At 50.1% G+C, this 12,564-nt stretch overlaps 1 protein-coding gene and 1 pseudogene across 1 annotated transcript; both read right to left on the reverse strand.

The window, feature by feature from the left end:
* Positions 1-3,052: 3,052 nt before the first annotated feature.
* On the reverse strand, positions 3,053-4,843 carry LOC109753391 (phenolic glucoside malonyltransferase 1-like). The gene is made up of 3 exons (XM_020312300.4): positions 4,266-4,843; positions 3,946-4,188; positions 3,053-3,860 (listed from the first exon to the last, which is right to left on the reverse strand). Exons 1-3 carry the CDS (start codon positions 4,773-4,775, stop codon positions 3,207-3,209), a joined length of 1,407 nt encoding a protein of 468 aa, XP_020167889.2. The 5' UTR covers positions 4,776-4,843; the 3' UTR covers positions 3,053-3,206.
* A 1,707-nt stretch (positions 4,844-6,550) lies between these two features.
* On the reverse strand, positions 6,551-12,315 carry LOC109753381 (probable LRR receptor-like serine/threonine-protein kinase At1g51820; annotated as a pseudogene).
* Positions 12,316-12,564: the final 249 nt, after the last annotated feature.

Raw genomic sequence — 12,564 nt, forward strand, 5'->3', positions numbered from 1 at the left:
ACTCCTCGTCATGTCCCCGATCTCATCCGGGACTCCGAACTACCTTCGGTACATCAAAACACATAAAATCATAATATAACCGTCATCGAACTTTAAGCGTGCGGACCCTACGGGTTCGAGAACAATGTAGACATGACTGAGACACGTCTCCGGTCAATAACCAATAGCGGAACCTGGATGCTCATATTGGCTCTCACATATTCTACGAAAATCTTTATCGGTCAAACCGCATAACAACATACGTTGTTCCCTTTGTCATCGGTATGTTACTTGCCCGAGATTCGATCGTCGGTATCTCAATACCTAGTTCAATCTCGTTACCGACAAGTCTCTTTACTCGTTCCGTAATACATCATCCCGCAACTAGCTCATTAGTTGCAATGCTTGCAAGACTTATAGTGATGTGCATTACCGAATGGGCCCAGAGATACCTCTCCGACAATCGGAGTGACAAATCCTAATCTCGAAATATGCCAACCCAACAAGTACCTTCGGAGACACCTGTAGAGCACCTTTATAATCACCCAGTTACGTTGTGACGTTTGGTAGCACACAAAATGTTCCTCCAGTAAACGGGAGTTGCATAATCTCATAGTCATAGGAACATGTATAAGTCATGAAGAAAGCAATAGCAACATACTAAACGATCGTGTGCTAAGCTAACAGAATGGGTCAAGTCAATCACATCATTCTCTTAATGATGTGATCCCGTTAATCAAATGGCAACTCATGTCAATGGCTAGGAAACATAACCATCTTTGATCAACGAGGTAGTCAAGTAGAGGCATACTAGTGACACTCTGTTTGTGTATGTATTCACATATGTATCATGTTTCCGGTTAATACAATTCTAGCATGAATAATAAACATTTATCATGATATAAAGAAATAAATAATAACTTTATTATTGCCTCTAGGGCATATTTCCTTCAAGACACACATAATCATTTTGCATTCCAAACTATCCCGAGTAAACAAGATTTACCTAATTTTAGCATTTCTTTATCAGACAACACATGTTTTCACGGTAAAAATGAGCTTTATTTGAAAATTATAGTTATAACCGTCAGACAAGAGATCCTCGAATACGAAGGAGTTTTACAAGGCAAGTACGGTCCAATGACTGCATACAACTCACACAAGGCCTTATTACTCTCGCGGTGCTATATTTAATATGGCTATGACTTGCCAAACATATTATGGTTCTTATGAAGCTTTTGTGGAATAAACTGCAACTCAACCATGAAAGCTGGTTGCCCATAAGTAGATCGAACCAAGAACTCGACATTCTCAACTAATAAAAGCGCCCTTTATCGGAAAAATAGTGGACTATTGCAAACAGCTGCGTTGGAGTTCAAAATCATTTCTTTCAGCACTACTATCATGGTGTAAATCAAGTGGCGGATGAGTTAGAGCATCTCCAACAGGTACCCAAAAACTGCTCCGCACGCTAAAATTCGGGTTTTTTGGGATCTGTGATTCCAGATTTTATTAAGATCCTCTTTTTGGAACCTGTGGTTCCAGATTTTAGTTCTCATTCACTCGTATGTCTATTATTTGAAAAGTCTTTTACCCGTCAAAAATGAAAACATTGCCATTTATTATGGCGGTTTCTGTACCAATGCACATCGAGTAGGTGATTCTACCAAGTGCAGATTATTATTTCTTAAAAAAGAAAAACAAGTGCAGATTATTGTTGCCATTTGTGTGCGCATTATGATTTGTTCCAAATCGGATATTGTTAAGAGAGAGGAGCATACATGAGTGTTTGACAAAAAACTATCACAATTGAAGTTCGCGTCCCACAGAACTATCACTTCAAAAAATGACTGATAACTACCAAAAAATTAGAATCTCGTGACTAAAAACTACCACTTTCGGAAAATGGCCAATTTAAAAGATTTAAATGTGTTTATGACCTGCAGGGCCCGCCTGTCACGGCTGACGTGGCGGGAAAGTCAACTCTGTTTATTTTGACCATTAAGCTGACTATTATGACAGGTGGGCCCCGCATCAACCTTCTTCTTCCTCATCCTCTCTTTCTTTTTGGCATTTCCTCGAACACCTTCCGTGCATGGGAGAAAAGCAGGAGAGTTTCACCATTGCGCCCGGCGTGGAGGCAGCTGAGGCCACTAGCAAGTGCGGCTGCTGGACACGGCGGATCCCGAGCATCTCCGCGGGCCGCCGGCAAGAAGGGCTGCCTTCAGAACTTCACGGCCAGCAAAGGCGAGCAGCAGCGAAGGTCACAACAATTAGCAACAACAGGGGCACACATGGGGACAAGCAGTAGCAGCAGCTGTGGCCACGCATAGCCGCGGCCACACACGGCAACGAACAGCAGTAGAGGCCACGTACAGCCACGAGCAGCAGCTGCTGCCCCTACCCTGATGTTCCCCAGCGGCCCTACTGCCACGAGAAGCAGCCGTGGCGGCGGCGCACGAGCACGCCGCGGCGGCTACGCGGGCAGCAGATGCGGCGACGGCAGGGGAGCGGGCGTTGTGGGGCAGCGGAGCATCACCACGGCCAGACGCTGTACCGGCACGGCGGGGCGCCTCGTGTGCCCGGGAAGAAGGCGGCCGAGGAGCTCGTGGCCGCCGTCTCGCGCCTGCTCCGGCGCTGCCTCCGTCATCGTCGACTTCGGCAGCCTCTAGGTGTGCGACATGGACGACAACAGTGTTCACCTACGAGGTGTTTGTTGAAATGCCTAAGAGAGATATAGGATGAGGAAGAAGAAGATAGATACTAACGTGTGGGGCCCACCTGTCATAACGGTTAACTTAACGTAAAAAATAAACGAAGTTAACTTTCCCGCCACGTCAGCCCTGACAGACGGGCCCGCATGTCATAAACACATTTAAATCTTCTAAACTGGCCATTTTCCGAAAGTGGTAGTTTTTAGTCACGAGATTTCAATTTTTTAATAGTTATCAGTCTTTTTTTAAAAATGGTACTCCCTCCGTCTCATAATATAAAAATGTTTCTTATACTAGTGTAGTGTCAAAAACGCTTTTATATTATGGGACGGAGGGAGTAGTTCTATGAGACGCGAACCTCAATTGTGCTAGTTTTTTTGTCAAACACTCAGCATACATGGTCCTACAAGCAGGTGTCTCAGGCCAAGTCTTCACCTGAAACTATCGATTATTTGCAGGTCATTCAACATGGTATCTGCTTACTGATAATCACCACAGGACGGTCGTAGATGCTCATTCAGCCATGAACACGTCGCGGAACGCCTGCATCTTCCCCGCGGCAATCGACACTGAAGCCTGCACCGAGCCGGCCTCCCTCCCGGCGACGAGCACCATCTCGCCGTCGTGGTTCATGGACGCCAGCTCCACCCTCGCCGGCCTCCCGAACCCGAAGTCCGGCCCGTACGCGGGGAACCACGGCGACCCTACTAGGACGACCTTGCGGCCGGGCGGGATGGCCGTGAACTTGGTCCACCAACGGGCGCGGTCGCGGAGCGGGTCGCGCTTCACCTCCGCGACGGCCTCCCTGACAGCCAGGAGCGCGCGGGCGGGCCCGTCCGGCCCCGCGAGCACCGACCCGCACAGTGAGGCCATGCAGAGCGCGACGCAGTTGCCGGCGTAGGCGTCCGGCGCCGGGGGCGACATGTAGGCGCGGCAGTCCGCGAGGAAGGCGGCGAACACCGGCGCGTCGTCGGCGAAGCCGCTGGCGCGCGCGATGGACACCCACCCGTGCGCCGCCAGGGCGGCGAAGGTGGACGGCGCCGTGCCGATGTTCGCCGCGGACGCAAGCCTCTGCTTGAGACGCTGCACCGCGGGCGCGGCGAAGGTGAAGGTTCGCCGGCTGAGGCGACGCCGGCCGTCGAGCGCGGGATCTTGCCTCGGAGCAATCTGCGTTTGGTTCGGTGACCGTCAGTGACATGGATTGGAAACTTTGATTTGCCAATCTGTGGAGACAGTGACACCGAGCGCTCACCGTGGGCAAGTTCGGGGCGATTTGCCGCAAGAACAGCCCGGCGAGCTCTTCGTCGCCGTGGAACCGCACCAGCCTCCGGTCATGCAGCGGAGCCGACCCGGCGGGCACCCGGCCAACCTCAACACCGGCCGCTGCCGCCGCCCACATCTCCAAGAACCGCCAAATGCCGCGGCCGTCCGCCGCCGTATGGTGCACGGCCACCCCCAGTGCCACGCCACCGCCGCCACCGACGAACTCCGTCACCTGCTTACCCGCGCAATCCGCATAAGAAAAGACAACCCCGGATAACTTACACGTGTGAGGTGTGATGTGACGCGTACCTGCGCGGCCATCACGGGCGCCGGGAGCTGGTCCCGGCGGATGTCCGGGACAAGCTGTCCGAGAGCGTCCTGGTCGTGTTCTGCCGCCTCCTCGACGAGCCGCTCGAAATCGAGGTCCGCCTCGGCCTCGACGAACGTGACGCCTCCGCAGGAGCCGCCCTCCCACTCGTCCGGGAGGACGATCGACAGAGCGCGCGAGTCCGGCGAGTATGTGAGTGCGCCGGCGAAGGGGTGGAAGGCTGGGAGCACTTGCGCGAGGGAGGACCTGAGGGTGCCGGCGACGTCAGAGAACGGGACGCCTGGCAGGGAGCGGAAGAGGAAGACGCGGCGGACTGGGGGCAGCGCCACCCAGAACGCGTCGAACGGGGACAGCGGGACGAGCCGGCCGGGCTCCGGGAGCTCCGTGCCGCCGGCGAGTGGGAGTGGGACGGCGGTGGTGCTCCTTGTGCGCACCATGGGCGGCATGTTTCCCGATCTGTTCCTTGGCATCACAGCTTCCTCTTCTGGCATAACCGCATAATAAAATCGCCGGAAGCGGCAGGGGAAGCTGTCTGCTTGCGCGCTTCCGCGGCGCGCGCTTGTCAGCATGGCCGACCCAGCGGCAGTCTACAAGACTCGTGTCCGATTTCAACGTTTCTTCATCTGATATTTTTTCTGAAAAAAAACTGATTTTTAAAATCTTTTTCATGATTTTTTTCTCGTTTCCTTTTTATGTTTCGTATATATCCTTTTCTGTTCATTTTGCCTTTTTTCTTTTCTTCTTTTCTTAAGGACAATTTCCATATATAGGAACATATTTTTGGAAAACCTAAACTTTTATATATCCACGAACAATTGTCTTGTATATGTTATTTTTTAAATAATTCTATATTTCTTTGATCCAATAAATTTTCTTGACATACAAGAATATATTTTTAAATAGATTAACATTTTATTTACATTTTGCAAGCATTTTTTAACATACATGAACACCTTTTAAAATACATGAAATTTGTTTCCAAGTATAACAATATTTTTATTAATGCACGAATATTTTATGTTCTATATGTGGGTTTTTATAGCACAAGACACTTTTATTGAGACTTTTATATATAACAAATAATGTATTGAGAATTATATAAGAATGTTTTTTTTTTGCGTGAAATGTACTGTGGAGCTAGACAAACACTAGCCCATATATGATCGTTACAGGCGAGCATGTCAGTTGCAACAACGAGGTGTACGTTACTTCTATGCCACATCGATCAGCACTGGTCTTGTTTGTTTGAGCTATGACCATGAGGTAGTTGCGGGGAAAAAGTGGTTGTGCTAAGAGCAACTCTACTAGAGTCATTATATCCATCCGATCGTCATAATAATTGTTATTATCATGATTTTGGCAAAAAATGCCACTAGTAGAGTCACTATACCTGACAATATCATCATAATTTAGGAAACACCCTTCATATATGGCTTTCCAGTCTTCATATATGATGACTCATGACTGTGTTTCGTAGCACACTTGCTATTGCATATAAATCACATGTGGCGCGCAGAAAACTTCAGATAGCCCCACATGCAATGACAGGGAGGTTTCGGGAAAAATGATTTCTCATTGATGAGTAGGTCTCATTATTGTGGACACATCAAATATGAAGACTATGAGTTTGCACATAAGCCCAGCAGGCTCCATATATATACGGAGCATGCTTGATATGGCGGATGGCAATAAAAAATATGACGACTTTGCTAGAGTTGCTCTACTAATCATTTACGATGACAGTTATTTGCTTAGCAGTAGAGATGTAGAGTGGTCGTGAGATAACTAAAAGCAACTATATGAATCAAACCACAGTTTTTATTATTTGGCTAGCCTTTTTCTTTTCCTTCTTGCAAGGTGACTAGGCAATGTCTTCCTTCCCTCGATTTTCATTGATGAGTCCGTAGATTGCCTTCTTTCTGCTTGCCACTTCGATGTCCCGTGTCAATGAGGGGAATCTTGGTGCCTCAACAACGGTTATATAAGGTTTTAGTAGGGTGGAGGGGGGGGGGGGGGTGTGTCAAGCAGATGACAACACTTCATATTTGAGTCGGTCTTTCAGTCTTCGGTCCTTCTTGATTTCGTCTGTCAGGATGGATTAGACAGATCTCCGGCATAGATTTCCTACCGACTCATCGAGGCGATGAGGTTAGTTTTTCTCATTGTGCATACACAACGACGAGATTTGATGTCAGATTTTTCATATCGATTCAAGAGTTTAACGACGATGAGGCCAAAGGGGCTCGTCGCCGGCGACGATCTAGGCGCCATCCCCACCCACTGCGGCGCCGGCCTTGGCGGAGTTCGACCCCGCCGCGCCCCATTCCTCGGGAGGCGCCCCAGAGGTGAGGCCGCTCGACCCCGTCGATGATTTTCTAGCTATGCCACAATCCCCGTCTACCGCGTTGTCTGTAGGCGTGCCGGAGAAGCTCTAGTTCGTCCACGGTTCCGCGCCGGTGCCGCAGTCTCCGCCGTTCCCACCGGCAGCAAATTAGAACAGAGTGCACCGGCGTGCACCCTTGATTCTATTTCTATGCCGTTGCCTCCCATACCTTCCATAAATGATGTAGATCTGGTGGCAAAGGATGGTTCTGAGGCTTGCTCTCCTTCAGAGAAAATGCCCACAGCATCCATGTCTGCTGTTGATCTGAACGCGGCCGGGTGCGGTGCCTCAGGTGCCATCAGTACGAATGCCACATCATTTCGGGATCACAGAGGGCTGCAATGACCACGCGCGGTGGCGGCAAAACCCACACCGTAGGAACCGGAAGAAGACTCATGTACAGCATCCATGGCCATTTTATCTGTGGATTCAGAGCTAGGAAGAAGCAGTGAAGGAAGCAACCTCAGTAGGATAGCATGAGTTGGCCGGTCGCTACGATTGAAACCCTGGCCAGTAAACTCAGTAGGAATTGGAATCGAGAAAATCAGTTGAGCACCCAAATGCCAAATGTTCCATGATCAATCCCTCAAAAATAGAAACGCGTTACATAATTAAAGCCTCCGGGCCCTTTTGATGCACAAAGGCATGGGCAACAAAGTTCGGCCAGCCTCATCGTGCTGCAGGACCGGCGGCCACCGTTGAGGCCCTGCTAGAGTTAGGCCCCATCCTGAGCGCTGCACTGCTCTGGGCGACATCAGAGGCGGGCTGGTCGGTGGTGGCGTACATAATAGAACTTGAGCTGGGATCATCGCTGGTGCTAGCGGTGTTGACGATGCCATTCGTGTCGCCACTGACGCTGGTGTAGACGGTGCTGCGGCTCTCCTCAAGTTCAAGGCACTCCAGCAACTGCGCCATCACGCGGGTCATCGTCGGTCGCTTCGTGGGAGTTTGCGTCATGCACTCGAGCGCAAGGTCGGCGACCTTCCACACGCCGTTGACATCATAGTTGCCTTGCATGCGTGCATCCACCACGCCCTCGATGTCCCCAGATGAAAGGCGCTGCTGCACCCACTTGACAATATGAATGGGTTGCGCCTGCGGGATTTGCACGAATGGAGGCTTCCCCGTGATCACCTCCAGCAACACGACACCAAAGCTGTACACGTCGCTCTTTTCAGTGAGCTCTAGGACTGTTGCGTACCTGCAGTGCATATTTACACATATGTGATGGATTTGTGTTATAGTCGTCTCAGTCACATCACTAGAATTATACTGAATTCTCAAGAACTTAATGCAAGGAGACATACTCGGGGGCAAGGTAGCCTGGTGTGCCAACCACCCTGGCTGTGGATACATGGGTATCACCATCCTGATTGAAAGCCTTCATCAAGCCAAAATCAGCAACCTTAGCTTTTAGATTTGCATCCAGTAGGATGTTTGACGTCTTCACATCCCGGTGTATGAAAGGCGGGCTACATGCCTTGTGCAGATACTCGAGCCCTGCATGCACATCATAGCATTGAGTGCATTGACATTGGCTACTCCACATGTGCTAGCATGCAAATTCCCAGAGATCAAAACCAACAAATGATGGGAGAACATAATCCAAGCCAGAAGAATGTATTACCTTGCGCGGACTCCAGTACAATATGGAGCCTCTGTCTCCAGGTTAAACATCCATCATTGTGATCTCTCCCTGCAGAACATGGTGAGTGTTAGCATCGGGGAGCTCGAAAATGGAGATTCCAAATGCTCCTAGAGTTGAAATGACCTCTGAGTTTATGTTGGAGGTCTCCTTCGGACATATACTCATATACAAGGGCCATGTACTCCCCATCCTTGCAATAGCCAATCAGGCTGACTAGATTCCTGTGATGAATCCCTGTTAAGTTTTGTGCCTGAGCCAGAAGAAAACAGATTAATTAGACACCGTCCAAACGAATCTAGGTGACTATTTACATACTCGATCATGCATTACCTCTGTCAAGAACTCTTTTACACCCTGATTGGAAGATTGAGACCGCAGCTTGACTGCAACTTGAGTACCATCCTCCAAGAAGCCATCATATACGAGGCCAAACCCTCCTTCCCCAAGCACTCGCCGGAAGTTGGATGTTACCACCTTCAGTTCCGTGTATGTGAATCGACGATTGCGCGATTGCACGTCACTTTCCTCATTATGTACATTTGCCGGTTCTTCATATGGCAATTAAGAACAAAACAAGTGTTACCCACTGTGGCATCATCACCACTGCTTGCAGTTACAAATGGACACAGGTAGAACAGTAGTTGTGCTAATGCCAAGTGTTTCTTAGGCTCACCTTGTTTTCTTCTTATTACGAAAAAGAGTAGTAGTACCACTAGTACTACTACAACCACGGATGCCACTACAACAACAGCAATGTAGCCGGTGGTTTTAGAGTTTCGGTTCGCTTGCATAGGCTGGCAAGAACTGCTGTTGCTGCAAAGGTTTGGACTGTGGTCATATCTATCAAAAAGAGGAAGCGATTAGCATGGCGTGGGAATAAAATAAATGGCGGCAGAGGCGTATCTGATTGATTCACCTTAGAGTTAGGTTGCCATCTTGAATTCGTATCAGAAGGCCGAACGGAATCGTTCCACTAAGCTTGTTGCCTGTCAAATCTCTGAAGGAACCAAACAGTTTTGACATCGGAAGAAAAGTGTCGTAAGTATCAACAATTGAAAGGACATGTATAATTTTACCTTTTTAGAGTCGTTTTTTGGTTAAAAAAAACCTAAGGGATTATTCTTACATTTTGATATGGAGATAATAGATACCAAAGTTAACATGATTCAGAAGTACTTACAGTAGCACGAGAGAGGGTAGTTGTGAAAGACCATCAGGAATTGATCCAGTCAAGTTATTATGTGACAAATCCCTAACACATATGCCAGCATACGTAATAGTGAGCTGTACTGCCAAAATTCATTTTGAAAATGGATTAAAAAAACAGTACTTACAGGTACTGGATAGCTTTGAGATTGGCAAAGTATGATGATATATCACCACTCAAACCGCCAAATGACATGTTTCTGTAGAAATGCACAGTAGTTCAGACAGCACATTTTATGCTCAACTCTCATTGTGTGACAGATTAACCCCTTACGCCTGCCAGAAAACATATTCAGACTTACACGCTTGTGATTCTCTGAGGTCTGGAGATGGGATAGCTGCAGTTCAGCCCATCCCACACTAGGTTCTTTGGGGCGCATGGGTCACCCACCCAGTTCTTGATCAACTGGTACTTAGCCTTGATTGCAGTGATGGCAGATACTATATTTTCAGTAACACAAGGGGGAAAAACAGCGCAAGTCAGTCAGCCCATGTGCATCTATGTATATTAAGAAAATTCCAGAGTCAGTATTCACCATCCTGAGCGTCGGTCCCAACCCCGGCGGTGGAAATAGGGGTGAAAAGCTCTGCGGCGTTGATGAATGGCGGTAGTATTGTGGAGTTGATCTCCATGATCGGTCGCAGTGTCGTGGCGTTGGCGGCTCCTAGTATGACGAGGTTCTCCTTGGGGCTGACGAACGGGACGGGTCGTCCGGTAGTCCTGGAGACGACGGTGGTGACAAGGTAATCAAAGTCGCCTATGAGCCACGAAGCAGAGGAGTTGGGCCGCTTGAGGCTGATGAGGAACAGGCGCCGCTCCTGCTTGCTGTCCACGGTCTCCAGCTCCGCCAAATAGAAGACAGGCAGGAGCCTACAATGGGTACGTGCAAATGACAACTCAAATGCAAGATTTTGGCTGGAACTTGAAGTCGCAATTCATACTATGCTGTGAAGTACTGCTAATATGAAAGGATTTTGGCTGGATCATGTGTGCGCACCCAGGCATGGGGTAGACGTGGTTGGGCTCGGCGTCCCAGGGGAACCACATGACGTTCCTGGTGGTGTTGCTCGGCCGGACGGCAGTCTGCATCACCACCGAGGGCACGTCGTAGAGCGGCTTGCGATCCTCCACCTCCATGGCCACCTTGGACGACGTCAAGATGGTAGTCCACTGGTCCTCCGGGTTGGTGTACGGGACCCATGCACGGTCGTACGTGTCGTTCGGGTACCTGATCAGATCGGCGGCGCCGAAGTTGTGCCGGCCGACAAGCACCAGCCCCTGCGTCGCGTTCGCCTGCGGGTACAGCGTGTCCTTGAGGGGCCTCAGCTCCAGCGACGAGATGAAGGGCGTCCCGGAGCGAGTGTTCACCAGGCAGACCTGCACGGAGTCGTCCGGGACGACGGCGATGACCTCTGCGACGTGCACCGCGTCGGGCCTGGAGATGTTCACCGTCTTCCAGAAGTTGACGCCGAGGTAGAGGTCGAAGATGGGAGGCTTGTTGAGACCGTCGTAGTCGCCGTACATGAAGGTGGCCCGGACCAGGTACTTGGACGTCCCCGCCACGAAGGACGGGAGGGTGTAGCAGCCGCGCCGCCCCGGTGGCCCGGGGAAGCTGCGGAGGCTGAGCACCTGCCGGTGGCTTCTCCAGTGGGACTGGTCGATGTACTCGACCGAGACGTTGTAGTTGGAGCCGGCGTCGATAAAGCCGGCGTCCGAGGTGTAGGCCAGCTCGGTGGCATCGTCCACGTAGCTGCTCTGCTCCGAGAGGCCGCAGTCGATGCTGATGAAACCTGAGAGCATGGACATGATGCTTGAGCCTTTGCCTGCCTGCATGCGAGTTGAATTAGCATAACGTACGAGATGTTGGAGCTCAATACCAGTGCTGTCGGGCGCGCTCTGGCAACGAACACGAGGGACGCCTCCGGCCACGCAGAGCAGGAGCAGCAACCACTGGGCCGCCATTGCTCTCGGCGATGATCGCTCCAGTTCACGGCGACAACGTGCAGGTGCAGAGAGCCAGAGATGCTACAACCTGTGCAGCCAGCGCTTAGAGGGGCTAGCTAACTTGGACAAAAGGTACATGTTCGGCGACATATAAGTAGAGCCTTCACCCAGAGTCATGCAATGCAGCCAAAGGCGCTTGGGATGAGCGGTTAGCCATCTCAAGATCAAAGAGTCATGCAACCAAGATACTTGCACGTACATGTGATAAACCTTATCATTTGACACGCAGCTATATATCTATTCACCTCAAGTCAACTGCAAGGCAACGAGCTCATCCAATAGCTAGCTTGCAGGTACACCTCCAGATTATTGGCGTCAAGGTCAACGTTGCGCAAGAACAGAACACTAAGCAGATTGGTCCATGATTAGCGGGGTATAGAGTAGAGAAACACGTAATGTAATGCTCAAGACAAACCGGCCAACCAGGGCAGCCAGCCACCCTGGCTTAGGTTGACTCGTTGCTGGGCCAACTAGCCGTTCATCACACCGTACCAGGTATACTCCTGTTTCCTCCCAACCAAAGCAACTCATGAAGCACACAAGTCTAAAAATAATTATCTATGTATGTTTCTCTCTGGAGGGCGGTGACCAACTGCGGCCGCGGTAGCGGAGATCAACAGCGGCAATAGTGGTGGTGTGGCGGAGGCGGTGAGCGGCGGCAGTTTTGTGACGCGGACTGGTTACTCGGTTGCCCGGCACCGGCAGTGGATCTGGATTCCGGCGGCATGGCGGGTCTTTACTGACCTTGTACGAGGAGTCCCCTGGCTTTTGATGGCTTGAGCTGGCCATCTTCTGTCAGCACGAGGTGCGTCGGTCATATCTTGCTGTGTGAACTATGCGTGACTTATGATGTTGTTGCTGTTGAACATCTGTACAACTATCTTAAATGATGTGTTGCTGTTGGTCATATCTTGCTGCTGATACTGGGCTATTGATCATGTTTTTTTTAGGGGAGCTATTGATCATGTGTTGTTGTTGGTCTTAAATCATGTGGGATGTTTCTGTGAAGTGCTCTGTGATCAAGTTTTGGTCATTTTC

The sequence above is a fragment of the Aegilops tauschii genome, chromosome 6 (genome assembly GCF_002575655.3).
Source record: "Aegilops tauschii subsp. strangulata cultivar AL8/78 chromosome 6, Aet v6.0, whole genome shotgun sequence".
NCBI lineage: Eukaryota > Viridiplantae > Streptophyta > Magnoliopsida > Poales > Poaceae > Aegilops > Aegilops tauschii.

Bases quoted from the DNA above. Each gene is read 5' to 3' on its own strand.
- LOC109753391 (XM_020312300.4), bottom strand. From the start codon at position 4,775: ATGCCAGAAGAGGAAGCTGTGATGCCAAGGAACAGATCGGGAAACATG. The intron at 4,189-4,265 runs GTACGCGTCACA...GCGGGTAAGCAG, and splicing joins CGCCCGTGATGGCCGCGCAG to GTGACGGAGTTCGTCGGTGG. The intron at 3,861-3,945 runs GTGAGCGCTCGG...AACCAAACGCAG, and splicing joins TCGCCCCGAACTTGCCCACG to ATTGCTCCGAGGCAAGATCC.